This window comes from Lepisosteus oculatus, chromosome 5 (genome assembly GCF_040954835.1).
Source record: "Lepisosteus oculatus isolate fLepOcu1 chromosome 5, fLepOcu1.hap2, whole genome shotgun sequence".
NCBI classification, from domain to species: Eukaryota; Metazoa; Chordata; class Actinopteri; order Semionotiformes; family Lepisosteidae; genus Lepisosteus; species Lepisosteus oculatus.
This window is the reverse complement of record NC_090700.1, coordinates 30,330,883-30,345,104: the sequence shown is the minus strand read 5'-3', so window position 1 is coordinate 30,345,104 and position 14,222 is coordinate 30,330,883. Positions and strand designations below refer to the sequence as shown.

At 40.1% G+C, this 14,222-nt stretch overlaps 1 protein-coding gene across 3 annotated transcripts in view; it reads left to right on the top strand.

The window, feature by feature from the left end:
- Positions 1-14,222, top strand: part of kdm5ba (lysine demethylase 5Ba) — a 43,143-nt gene that overhangs the window by 13,829 nt on the left and 15,092 nt on the right. For 2 of the 3 annotated variants that reach the window (XM_015342246.2, XM_015342244.2), the window contains exons 3-17: positions 143-265; positions 875-1,045; positions 2,929-3,063; positions 3,526-3,619; positions 5,320-5,429; positions 6,047-6,205; positions 7,553-7,672; positions 7,949-8,107; positions 8,861-9,042; positions 9,583-9,745; positions 10,876-10,995; positions 11,160-11,354; positions 11,653-11,834; positions 12,311-12,435; positions 12,943-13,093. In XM_015342246.2, coding sequence (XP_015197732.2) covers positions 143-265; positions 875-1,045; positions 2,929-3,063; positions 3,526-3,619; positions 5,320-5,429; positions 6,047-6,205; positions 7,553-7,672; positions 7,949-8,107; positions 8,861-9,042; positions 9,583-9,745; positions 10,876-10,995; positions 11,160-11,354; positions 11,653-11,834; positions 12,311-12,435; positions 12,943-13,093 — 2,189 coding nt within the window. The remainder of the gene's footprint in view (positions 1-142; positions 266-874; positions 1,046-2,928; positions 3,064-3,525; positions 3,620-5,319; positions 5,430-6,046; positions 6,206-7,552; positions 7,673-7,948; positions 8,108-8,860; positions 9,043-9,582; positions 9,746-10,875; positions 10,996-11,159; positions 11,355-11,652; positions 11,835-12,310; positions 12,436-12,942; positions 13,094-14,222) is intronic. The other variant, XM_015342245.2, reaches the window with a different exon arrangement.

Here is a 14,222-nt window from a genome sequence, read left to right as displayed (position 1 = left end):
CATGTACTCAATTTAAATTATTATTGTGGTTTGTTTAATTACTTCATGAAATCTGTTTTTGCATGTTGTGTCTCACTTAGCAGTTTAAGGGACTGTTGAGTGTGTTGGGTTAAAATAATTTGCTTTTAATTTTCTTCTTTAGGCCCAGACCAGAGTAAAGCTCAATTTCCTTGATCAGATTGCAAAATTCTGGGAGCTCCAGGGGTGCACATTAAAAATTCCACATGTAGAAAGGAAGATTTTGGATTTATACCAACTGAACAAGGTAAGAACACCTTGTACAACTTCCATTTGAGTGAAGTTAATGACATGCTATAAGGTTAAAAAAAAGTAGAAAGCAACGTTACTTCTCTCAAAAATTGATTTGAATTAAAGTGTGAACATAATACTTCAGCATAAGTAATGCATGGAAGTTGTGAATGTAATATATCTGTTGCTGATGTTAGAATATTCATAAAGTGTTATTTCCTAACTGCAGCATTATGTTTAAGAATTTTAATCTGTGCAAAATTACCTTCACTGAATTCAATTTCAAATTGTCTGTGGATATGTTTTAGCAATAATCCTGAAGTATTTTAAACATTTTTAACAAAAGGTGATAGACTGTGTTAGCCTAGCAGCAAGACCAAGTCTGAACTCATGAAATGCAATTGGCTCGAGAAGTGTTGACTGTTTCGAGATCTCTGATATCCTGTTGGGGAAAACAAGGAGGTTTTCCTGAGTGTGTCACTGGTTTTCCTGAGAGCGTGGCACGCCTCTGTGTAGCGAATGGCAAGACGCGGCAAGCTCTTGCATCACGGTGTCTGTGGGCGACGGTGCATGGGAGTCCTGCGCTTGCAGACAGATTTACAACCTGCGTGCTTTTGTTTTGTAGCTGGTGGCTGATGAAGGGGGCTTTGATGCTGTGTGTAAAGAGAGAAGATGGACCAAGATAGCACTGAGGATGGGTTTCGCCCCTGGCAAGGCTGTGGGCTCTCATTTGCGTGCCCACTACGAGCGAATTCTCTACCCTTACAACCTGTTCCAGGCTGGAGCCAACCTTCTGGTGAGTGATGAAAGCCTGTGGGAACCCTCTTCCTCTCTCCTCTCCTCATTAGGGCGGAGGTTCCCGTTGGATTAGCAGATGGTGCTCTGAGCTTTTCAGATGAGCTAACTCGCCTGTTGAGATTGAAGCTGTAAATTCAAGGTGTATTGATTTCTTTCTTACGTGCAGGAGACCATTTACACAATAGGAAGCAGAGCACATTGGGGCATAGCTCTGAAAATAACAATGCCTTTAAAATGCCGTTTGTTTTTATCTGAATGTAGTTGTGTGTAAAGAATGTTGATCTTTTAGCCTGTCTAAAACTGTACATTTTATGTTTTCACAAGTTTAATGATGGCACAGAAAACCACTGACTAGTCTTCCGGCGACGGAAAGATGTCTTGTTTGAATGTGGAAGAAATAACTATTAAATAAGATTTAAGTTTGTTCTAGAAAATTGAAATTACACCTGTAAAATATCAGCATGTGCAAGTGTCTTTTTTAAGTAGAGAAGTGTGTAATACTAGAAGATATCTCAATAATTGCTACCATCTGATCTAAAAATAAAAATGAAACCAGTCAGGCCTTTCGGTGGTCTATGAGTGACCTACATTTAAGAGGTCACATATGTTATTGAGTAACTCTCCTAGTTCTCTTTTGCATTAGGTGCCTTAGCAGTTTATTGGCAGTTCCAGATCTGGATATATCCTAATTCCTAAGTCAGAGGACTCTGAAGTGTACAGCAGTGCTTGTAACAAACTGAGTGATGACAAGGCTACTATTGAGTATTTCGCCACTTACTCTGAAACAGATGCAATTAGAGGACCTGCAAATATACTAATATCTTAGCAGCCTCTTTTTTTTTTTCTTCAGGCGGCAGAATTTTTAATGAAGACTTGATTGCTTCTATATTTTTTATTTCCTCTTTTCTTTGTGCATTATATCGTCTTGACATTTGAAAGCTTGGGGCCCATCTGGTTTGTGTGGCTGACAGCTCCTCCCTTCTGAAGTGCATGCTTTCATCCTCCAGTCGCTCTGCTCAATACCCTCTGCACCCTTGTCAGACAGTCATCTCGGTTGTCCTGCTATCTGTGGTGAAAGACATTCAGCCTTCTGAGCTGACAACTGCCATAACCAGCTTCCCTGTCTTTAACAAGCAGAAGCGCTGCTCTCAGCCACTCCAAAGAGAGGCCTGCATTTCATCAGGCTTGCTTAATATAGAGTGCTGTTTTAAGAACTGCTGCCACATGGTAGGCTTTTTTAATTGACAATGCAGATACCTGGTATTCATGCCAAAAGGTTAATCAAGCACTGAAGCACAAAATCAAATATATAATTAAAACATAATCACCTTTTGTTTTTCAATATTTGTTGAAGTCTACTTTAAATGTTTAAACAAAATGTATATTAAGATATTAATTCCATGTAACAGGATAGTGGCAATATGCAAAACCTACAGCTTGTCAACTGAACAAGTTAGAAAATGCTTTAACGTAACCTTTAAAATGCACTTAAGAACAGGTCGCACATCAAAAGCAAATATGGGGGAGTTTGAGTGCATATATCTACACTTCATACTGTCCTTGAGTTTTTGTTTTTTACTTTTAATGATGCAAAACATTTTCTAGCCCTGTTGTTCCTTTATTTTCTGAAACACATCAGTGTTTATCAGAACTCTTAACAACTGAGCATTAAACTATGATAAGTTTATAGTCTCGATCTTGTTTTGCGAGCTCAGCTTATGAAACTTTGAGGTGTTCACATTTTTATGTTTACAGCTTTTCTAAGCTTATCTGTTCCTTATTTAGTCCTATTAATTAAATCCTTGTGGAGAAGACACCTATTTTTTTTGGTCAGTGAGGTAGTTGTCTAATGTCAGGTTGTTTTGTGTCTTCGTTTTCCAGTGTGTACAGAAGCCAACGCTGATGAACGACACGAAGGACAGAGAGTACAAGCCCCATGACCTGGCCCAGAGGCAGTCTTTCCAGTCTGTGGAGTCCTGCACCCCCGCCCGCAGGGCCAAGCGGATGAGAGCTGAGGTGAAGACCCTTGATCAGAGCTTCATGAACGTCTCAGAGGAGCTCCTCCTCAAGTTACCCTTATTACCTCTCGTAGGGATCACGCCCATCACAAACAAGTCTCATCTTTGGAAAAACTAGTGGAATTCCGAAAAAATGATAGCTGCTTGCAGGATTAAAAACCTGTTAAAAAAGCGTAGCTTTTTTAATGCAAATAAAAGGCACGACCTCATCCATTCAGTGGGGTTAAATCAGTTGATTGTGCTCTTAGTAAGGGATCTGGTGCTGTGCCCTGTTCTTGTGAAAGGCTATGTGAGGATTCTTTTCTCCTCCATTGAGTTGTTGGAAGTCATCATAGTTTATGGATGTTTTGCAGGACTGGAGGACTACTACAAGACTACAGAACAGTACATTTTCTTGGAGAAACACATTTTGTCATGCTGCTGAGCTGACTTACAACCCCTCTTTCTTTCCTCCTTCAAGGGAAACTGTGTGAAGACTGAGCCTGGAGAAACTGGTGACAGCAGACCCAACCTGAGAAGGAGGATGGGTTCTGTTGTTGTGAAGAATGAGCCAGGTAATCGCTGTTCTTTTCTTTAACTTATAGTTAATGACTTGCTTGAGATTATGTGGTTGTAGGTGAAGGTTTAGATACACCGCTATGATAAATAAGATAGATATGTCGGGGTTGGTTGTGGTTTGTCAAATTTTAATTGAACAGAAGGTCAGTTTTGTAAAGAATGTGAAAAGGAAATCTCATTCTTCCTTTGACCCATCTGGAAAACAAATGTTATGAAATGAAAACCATGGGCTTTCTGTAGCTCATTTCAAGCTATGCACAGCCTTGGTCCTCACAAGCCGTTAGCCTCACTATAAAAGTGTTGCCATGCAAGGAATTGTGGTGGAATTCAAGTGCAGCCCTGTGCTGTATAATTTGTGTGATTCGTCATAAGGAACAGTCAAGTTACTTCTGTGAACGTACCTAAGTAACACCAGGAAAGGTATTTCTGCCTTTATAAAAAAACGTACAGTTTCGTAATCCACTCCATCATACACTTCCACTGCTTGATGCTTTTCAGTGTTGATAACTGCACAGTAGGCTTGATGGCTGCAGGAAATGTGTTTAGTTTGTAGTGAAGTTGTGGCATCGCAAAAGAATTTTTAAATGTCTCCAGGCGGTGGCAACCAAGGAGATCCATAGTCCAGTGCCTTTTTTTCTGGAAGTGTTCACACTTGGTTTGGTTTGTTTTGACTGTATTTCCAAACTAAACAAACCACACCCAGTTGGGAAGTACAACATGAACTCAAAAGCGATTTGGTTCTTTTCCGATCTTCCTTTATTGAAGCTGAACTGGGGCCTTTTCGGTGATTTTTTTTTCTGGGGGTTGCATGAACTCAGTTTGGTTTGTTTTGTGCAATACGAATGCACTGTGATTTTGTGCCCCCTTTTCAATGAAACCACACTGGAAATGTGGTTTGGACAGTGATGTTGGGGTAATCATTATGTAATTCTGTGATTATTTTTTTGTGACTGGTAAGTGTTCTTCAATGCCAGCACAAAAAGACACATTAGGGCAATGTTTTTGCACAGCTTTGCAGTCATCTTCAATAATGATTTTCATTCAAAGAGCTATACCATTTTTTCATTGTTCAGCAGTATCCCAGGATGCAGTGTTTTTTTTTTTACCCAGTCTACTTTTGACATGGAAGTATGAAAGTAAACAAAATCTTGGTCCACAAAAAAATGTGCTTAACTGGTGAGAGGAACTTGGTCCTCTTTGACATTGACAGTTTATTTTATACACGTTTAGTATTCTGTATGTTTATCTCACAGATGTTTCCAAGTGAATTGAGCTTGGTTCATGCAGAACTCTGCTTTTCCTTCTGCCTCAGTAGTTTTAAGAATTGGGAAGAGAAACAGCCAATTCATCAAATCATGTGGTCAGGAGTTGTCCACCACTGAACTAACTAATCAGCATGAGGAGCTGTGAATGATTATGGGTTTGCTGTTTCCTAAACCACAGGGTGTCTGGTTTTCATCTCGGTTTTCCTCCATTTCTTATTTGAATGAATTACTTGGTCAGTTGTCTGTTTTTTTTCAATCTTGAAAAATGGAGGGGTTAATGGCACTAGAAACCTGCAGGCTTATTTATATCCAGAGCTGGTTTCAGTCACCTCATTGTACAGCATCCAGATCTTCTAATCAATAAATCACCAATTCATTAGGAACTACGTGCCCTGTGCTAGCTGTTTCAGAGCTGCGTTGTCTTTTCACAGAGAAAGAGATTCCTGTGATGGTGAAACAGGAGCCCATTGAAAAGGAGCTGATAACTGAGCCAGAAAAAGCAAAGCTGCGGAATAAAAAATATCTCCCAGCAGTGAGTATAGTAAGTGGGGGACTTCTTGATCCATTGTTGTGACATGCAGATCTCTAACTGGCAAGGTAACAGTTTAGATTTCTTCCCCTACCTTTAAATATATCTAAATCGCTATGTTTCAAGCAGTGGTCTAAGAAACAAGAAGACTTTATAAAGTGTGCTCTTCCCATTACCCCATTTAGTTGCGGAAGGAATGGTGTAGATGGTATGATTTTCCTGTCCCTTGAAGTTCCAAAAATAAGTGGAAATTCTTCTAAATGCTAGATAATAGATCCTTGTAATATTGGTGTTTGTTGCCATGAGTCCTATCTGTTGATCTCCCCATATCTACTTTAAGTGTGTGCAGCTGACTAAGTTGTAGGATGTTATACAAGAACTGAAATTGATTTTTTTATTACACTTTTAACAGATTTTGATGTTTTAGGGCTGTCTTACTACCTATCTTAGTGTGTCTTGTTTATTAGTTGGTATTTCCCATCTCTGTCACGTTCTGGATCAAAACAGGGCTTTGTTTCTTACCTGTATGTATATTTGTGTAACCCATTGGTGTTCTGTGTGTTTGATCAGTCAGTGCCTAGGAGGTATGTTAGATATGAGACACTTAGGCTTCTCTACTCTGTAACCAGGTGGACCTGTATGTCTGTCTGGTTTGCGGCAGTGGAAATGACGAAGACCGTCTCTTGCTCTGCGATGGCTGTGATGACAGCTACCACACTTTCTGTCTGATCCCACCCCTCCACGATGTTCCCAAGGGAGACTGGAGGTGTCCCAAGTGCCTGGCTCAGGTAATGAGTGCCCTTTCTAAAATTAAAGCAATTATCAGGTGTCCTTCAGTGAGTTAACATGCCCCAGAGGAACAGAAAGCAGCAGAAGTGTCTGCAGGAGAAAGAATACTACAGGATTCTGGCTCTGTTTAATGATCTGATCATTTAAAACGGATCTCTCCTTGAGAGTGGAGGCGTTTTGTTTTATGTTCCAATTTAAGGTGTATAGATGTCTGTTCACTGTGTGTCCACTGAGGAGCTCAGTAAGCTTAGCATTAAGGAGAATGAAAGTCTACATTTTTCAAATCAAAGTTTATTTATCAAATGCACAACAGTAAAGCGTGCAGCAGTAGTTGCTCTTTTTTTAATGAACAAGGGTCATTCCATCCAACCACGAAAGGGAGTTTTGTTGCACAGCCATGCCAGATTTTGGCTTTGAATCTCACCTGAGGGACTTTTAAAATTAAAATTACTCATCAGTTATTAGCTCACGAGGCCCCAAAACATCCAGGTAATTTTTCTAACACATTTTCAGAACGTTGTACAGCAGCACTGTTTTAACTTGTATATAATGACTAACCTGCTATTTGTATTAAGAAGGTAGAATGTTTTAATCCATAATACACGGCATTCTGACCCCCAGGGTTTACAAGGTTGTCCCATATTTTGCCTCTGTTCACTTCCACAGGGAACCTCTTTAAAGGGGAGTGCTCAGGGGGGATGAGATTAAAGAATCCAGACAGGTTTTCTGTCAATGGAAAAATACACCTCAAAGCCCCTTGAGCTCTCAAGATTGTGAAGTATCATGTTTTATTTCTCACTTTCTGTGGTGAGCATGACACGCACACTGTTCCCAGCCAGTGGTAACTAAAGCCGTTTCCTTTGATTAGAAGGAGATGCAAATTGGAACTTGTAGGTTTTTATTTTGTCTTTAAAGTAGAATGGGTAGTTATTGTCCTTTTAAGATTCCCTAGATATTATTCAGTTTAAGACATAAGAGAAATTAGTTTCTGACTTTCCTGAGAAATGCTGTTTGACCACACTCTTTTAGAGTGCCTCCCAGTCCTGTGTGTGACAGGCCGTGAAAGGAGTCAGTGTTTTGTGACTGCCAAAGGCTGTATTCTCTATAACATACTGGTAGGTTAACTGGCTTCTGGGAAAATTGGCCCTGGTGTGTGCGTGCCTGTATCTGTGTGTACTCTGTGATGGACAGGCATCCCGTTCGGGATGTATCCTGCCTTGCGCCCACTGCTTGCTGGGATAGACTCCGGCTGCCCTGTGACCCTGAATTGGAAGACGCAGTTAGAAAATGGATGATTACCCTAAAGGCAGTACATAACGTACTATCTTTTCAACTTTTGCTCATAGGAGTGCAGCAAGCCCCAGGAAGCATTTGGGTTTGAGCAGGCATACAGAGACTACACCCTGCGTGCCTTTGGAGAGATGGCCGACTCGTTCAAGTCGGATTACTTCAACATGCCAGTTCATGTAAGTATGGATACCCTCTCATGAGTGAGGCATGATTCATGTTTATTACTGTTCTGTTTAACTGAACGTTATTTTAAATCCTGATGGTAAAAAAAAAAGTCAAATGCTTTTTAAAGCCAAGAATATTTAGTTTTTACCTTGATGTTACCATTTACTAAGTTTTTGGTGCTCTCTAAAACTGTGTGCAATATACAATATTAACAGGAAATTAGTCTAATTTAAATGTGGTTTATCCGTTTCTGAATTCATTAACTTGTTGCTCTGCTACTGTTACAGATGGTGCCAACCGAACTGGTGGAGAAGGAGTTCTGGCGTTTGGTGAGCACCATTGAAGAGGATGTCACTGTGGAATACGGAGCAGATATCGCATCCAAGGAATTTGGCAGTGGTTTCCCTATCAAGGATGGCCGGTTCAAAGTTGCCCCTGAAGATGAGGTGCGGAGATAACTGAAATTGAGATTTAGTGTTGCGTAATGAGGTAGAATAAAATAAAGTGGAATAGTTTTGATCAGTGGTTCTCTGTCCTGGTCCTGAGGGACTGCTGTAGGTAGGACCAATTAGACCCTTAATTTCTTGTGTTAATTGAACCAGGTAATGAAACTGCTTGCTTTTTTGTGCACTCAGCTCTTCGCTATAGCACATGGAACTTCAGGTAGTCTCTCCATAACTTTAATCCCTTATTCTGACACAGACACTTAATTGGCAGTCAGTTCAAGATGAAGAGAGATCAGTGGGCATGATAATGTACCAAATTCTCCCACAATAAGTATTTGTTAAAGTCCAGTGTGTTACATTTCAGCTAGCACACCTGAATGAGCAGGGTTAATACCACTTACAAACCCAATAAAGCATTTTAGGAGCTCAGAAGGTTTTAAAAAGGACAGCTAAATTAGAAAAATGAAATTAATCCTCTGTTAAGAAGTTTGCAGGAAGAAAAAAGCAGAAGACAGTGTTTCTCTGGGTTCAGCATTGAGAACCGCTGGTCTGGATATGTCATATTGTTCTCAATTAGTCCTTCTTTAAGTACAATCCTGTGCGTAATCAGCACAGGGAATTTAATTTAAAATTGGCTGTGCTGCTTTCTTTTGATTGAATATGGCATTAGGTATGTGATTGTCTTAAGTGGGCAGCGATCTCAGCCCCTTAGATGTCTGGAGTTTGTGACTGAACACCTTACTCTCTGTTCAGGATTACCTCAGCTGTGGCTGGAACCTGAACAACATGCCAGTGATGAATCCCTCTGTCCTTACTCATGTCACTGCTGACATCTGTGGGATGAAATTACCCTGGCTGTATGTGGGGATGTGCTTTTCTTCCTTCTGCTGGCACATTGAGGACCACTGGAGCTACTCCATTAACTACCTGCACTGGTATGCGACGTCACTTCACTGATTTAATTATTTTGCAGCTCTCAATGTCAAAAGCAGCAGGTATTGTTTTTGTTTGTGTTAAATATTAAATAATTTTAAGCACTATTTGAAGCTTGAATTGTAATTAGGTATACACAGCATAGGAAAGTGACTTTGATAATTGGTTTAATATGTACCTCAAGGGGTTTGCTTTCAGACTCCGCTCAGTTATAGTGTTATGTAATTGATAGTATTTGTTCTTCCCTAAATTTCCAGCATCAGTTATTAATACTTTAAATTTAATCAGGACAGAAGATGAGGTGAGGTGAAGTTTTGACTTGTCTGGAAGTACCTGAATATTACCATGGCTTGGACTCTCTGATCACTGAACATTTGTTTTAAAGTAATGCAGTTAATTGTATTTGGTCCCTATCTCTTTTAAACATGTTCTTTATTTTTCTCTGCAAAGTTTTCACAATTTGTTTTTACTTCTGTACTATAATACTGCAAAATATGTAGTTAAGTCAGTGAGCAGTGGCTTTACTTACCTTATTGTTTCAGGGGTGAGCCAAAAACCTGGTATGGAGCTCCAGGGTATGCAGCTGAACAGCTGGAGGATGTGATGAAGAAGCTCGCCCCAGAGCTCTTTGAGTCCCAGCCCGACCTGCTGCATCAGCTCGTCACCATCATGAACCCCAACACACTCATGGCCCATGGAGTGCCAGTAAGTGCACTTGTGCTACACACCCCTCTTTTCAGCTAGAGACTGTCTTGCGTTTCCTTACCCCAGCTTAAATGGGCCAGACATGGAACCTGCAGGGTTTCAGGTTAGCTTTCCTGCTCCGATTCTAATGACTTTTTTGGATCACAATTACAGGCACCCATCTCTTAGTGAGTTGCTAGTTGAAATACACCACCAGGACTCCAGCACTCAAGGACAGAAATAGAAATTTACAGAGGCATATACTGGAAGGGTTCCTACTACCTTTGAAAAAAATACCTATATGTATGTCTGAGTGGGGGGGGGGGGGGGGATGATCTTGTGTTAAATGTAAGGTATGGTACGTCCTCTTTACAATGGATATTTTTTTTTCTTTATCTTGGGCAATAGCGGGAACTATATCTTGGAAGTAAACCAGTAACTGTAAAATCAGGATATCATGTGATATGGGGTGGGGAAGAGGTAATTTATCAGCTCTTTTTCTCAAAAGTACCTACCAAGTTAGAATATACAGTCCTTCCCTCATAGGTACCAGGGTTGGCTTTTCTTTTGTGAGTTTAGTCCAAGGGGACTTTTGGTGCAAAACTGTTCTGGAAGGCCCTGGCGATGGGTATGGGTGGAGTTGGGATGAAGGATAGTTGTATTCTGAACCATCAGTTGCAACTCTTCATTTTTTGTTCTTATTGATGGTCTGGCTGGAATCAAAATTGTTATAGTAGGTGTGGTCAGGTGTTCTCTCAAGAATCATCTGTTTCTCAATTCTTTTTTTGTTGTTGTTTTTTAGAGGGTTTTTATTGCAGCCAGTCTGCCACATGCAGTGATGGTAATTGAATTGAAAATACCCATAAACAGAGGTGTTGGGGTTACCCAGGTCTGGGGCTAAGAGCCTTCAGCTAACCTGAAATTGCTCAAACTGCTGTCCTATGGGTGTCTTCAGTTATGTCGTCTGTGATTCCAAGGACAGTGTTGTTTTTAAAGCTGTACAGCCTGGGTGCATGTACCTCTGGTTACATGCATATACAAGCTTTATTTTCCTTCTGAGCTGTGAATATCTCCTGTATGGAAATAACTTAAATCAGGTTTTTGGTAAAATTCTCTTTTTTTTTTAATACCGTCCTTGTGTTTTCTTTTAGATTTATAGAACCAATCAGTGTGCAGGCGAGTTCGTGATCACCTTTCCTAGAGCCTACCATAGTGGGTTCAATCAGGGCTTTAACTTCGCAGAGGCTGTCAATTTCTGTACTGTGGACTGGGTAAGACTTGTCTTAATTTTCGTTACAAAGGTAAAAGACCTAATCCCAACATCGATAGCAAAAATGTAAATCTTTAACAGATTGTTGTTGGTAGGTTCGAAGTAATTTGTGTTGACAAAAATGTTTCTAATGCGAGCACCGAGCTGAGTCCACCTGTGTTTCAGGTGCCGCTGGGCCGGCAGTGTGTGGACCATTACCGTCTCCTCCACCGGTACTGCGTCTTCTCCCATGATGAGCTGATCTGCAAAATAGCCTCCAAAGCCGATGCCCTTGATGTGGTCTTGGCCTCTGCCGTTCAGAAGGACATGGCTGTCATGATAAAAGCGGAGCGGGCGATGCGCGAGGAAGTCAGGAATATGGTGAGGGGCCTCTGAACGCAAAATCCCTTACAAGACTTATCCTCCAGAATATATTACACTTCAGGTGCACAACTTCATCAACTGAATTTGTAAGTCTGTTAAGAATGTTCTCTTTTCAGCACTGTTCATCTACAGCTAGTTAATATTCTCATTCCTGTAATTCATCGCGACAGTTTGCTCTTAAGCAAGCACTAAAAAGTATTCATTGTAAAAAGATTACAGACAACTCGGAAGTTGCAGTGGGAGGTTTGTGGGGACGCAACCTGTTACTTGATGAAAGGATATTGAATTCCCGCAGGGGGTGGTTAAGTCGGAGAGGGAGGAATATGATCTCCTCCCAGACGACGAACGACAGTGTGCCATATGTAGGACCACCTGCTTCCTGTCTGCTGTCACCTGCCCCTGCAGCCCTGGAAGCCTTGTGTGTCTCTACCACTTTAAGGACCTCTGCTGCTGCCCTGTGCAGAACTACACACTGAAGTATGTTGTCAGCTTCCGCCTCATTTATTTTATCCAGAGGATTGAAGATGGTTTTTTGGCCTGTTTTGTCTGTGTATTATACCCTTAAAATGCTACTGAATCCACCACAGTGAAGCTTATGTCAATCAGTTATGTTTCCATAGCAGGGTTTTTTCAGTTATTGGTATGTCTCATAATTGTCACTGGCTGGATATTTATTGAGGTTCATTCTCAATCAATCCCTGTTTTGTACCCCTGCAAAATAGACTTAGTTTTTCAGCCTCTTGGCAAAATTGACACCATTAAAAATAGAACCAGTATTGCAGCTTGATGTGCAATGTTAGATCCCCCAGTATGTTCAAAACCAAGTCTCATTTGTAAGGCAAGTTTGTGTATTGCATGTAATTTGGCCTTTGAAACATAAAACGTGATGCTTTCAGCTCCCGCTGTTTGTTACGTATTTGCTAAACCTTTGCTTTCCATACTTTGTGTGACAGGTATCGATATACACTGGATGACTTGTATCCAATGATGAATGCCATAAAGCTGCGTGCAGAATCCTACGATGATTGGGCCTGTCATGTGACCGAGTTACTAGAAGCTAAAATGGACAAGAAGAGAAGTGAGTTGTCAGTGTTCATCCCTGTAGTCCATTAATGTGGATTGTTTAGTCATTTTCAATTCTACTCCCAACACGAGTCCCTGGATAAATTTCAAAGAACTGGTTATTTTTAGCAACATTGTTTCCCCAACTGGGTCTAGCTTTTTTGATAAGAGGTTATTTTCTTTTTAGAATTGTACCTTTTGGATTGTTTTTGCATCTAAAACATTTGCCAGTCTCAAAAGGAGTTTATACCTCATGGACATTTACTTATTAATTGTTACCTAAAAAACATGCAGCAGAAGCAAGTGTTCTATCTTTTGTGGTTTTCCAGATGTTAAAACACTGGTGTTAAGTAAGCTCAGTAAAAGATATGACGCCTGATGGGGCTAACATTTAGTGACAAAAGTGTGAAATTAAAGGCACTTGAAATGAGAAGAATCGGTCACGGTGAGCATCCTGTTATAAAAACAGGCCAGTTAGCTGAACATTGCAGTTTTCTAATGTGTGTCTGTTGTTAAATAACAGGTCTAGATGAGTTTCGTTCCTTGATAGAGGAATCTGAGATGAAGAGGTTTCCAGACAACGATCTCCTGCGCCACCTGCGTCTGGTGACTCAGGATGCAGAGAAGTGTGCCTCTGTGGCACAGCAGCTGCTAAATGGAAAAAGGCAAACCAGGTAACCATGTCAGATCACACTAGATCACCTGGTTTAAATGTAGTTAAGAGCAGTGTTGTATCCCTGTTTCCCCCTCCTTCCCATCTGAACCTTCCCAGAATTCATTGTCTCCTTCATTTTTCTTTAGACCAAGTGAACTAACACCAGTGCTGGAACCCTTCATTGTTAATTGTGTTTAGAAAAAAGTAGTGTTATTATTTTAGATTTTTAAGCGTCGCTTTCTGTATTGGGAAGAGCAGATCAATAAATGTGGCACTGTGAATGGAAAATTAAATGTATGTAGATTGTGTTGCTGAGTGGTTAAAGTGTGAATTCATGAGCTCGAGAGGCAGAATTTCTAAGATTTAGAAGTGGCGAGCAAAATAGTAAGCTGGGTCACTAGATTAATAAAATCCTTTGGTTTAAGACAAATCCAGAAAGTCATGTTGAAAAGTGCTAATTATCTGGAATCAATAATTCAAATGGACACCAAATTGGACACATGATAGATTAAAGAAATTATTTGATCTGCGTTGCCAGTATCAAACAGAAGTTAATCTGGTTAACCAAGAATGACAATAAAGCTCCGATATTATTTTAGGTTTATCTTTTTAATAAAAGCAGGCAAGTGTGCGGGAGTGGAGTACAACTGACTGTAAAAGCAGTTGAGTGAGCGTTCGTGTAAATGGTAGTTGTGAGTGATGAATGATTTAAGGCAAATTGGGCTGCGCAAGAAAGCATGGTTAAAGGTTAACTTGAAACCTTATGGAAACATTGTAAACAGTGTTTTTTTTTACTTGTTTGTGTTAGGTGGATTTGTTTGACAAAATAGTGTAAATTGCCCTTCTGTGCAAAGATTTGTAACTAGAGTGATAGTTGGGGTTGTTTTTCAAATTCATTTTTTCTTTCAGATTTTGGTCACAAAAAATGTCTCATTATTTGAACAATTAATTGATGCCTCTGCTTTTAAATGTATTTAGTTATAATAACGTATTAATTAAATAATGTCATAAATTGCATTTTCAGAGGCAGGAAATCTGTTGAACATTTGAATCCAAATGATAGAGGGCTTGAACTGAGGTCCTGCCTCATGCAGTTATTTTTTTGGTCATTTTAATAAAGTTTTAAAACTAAACTTCTAAGGTATATT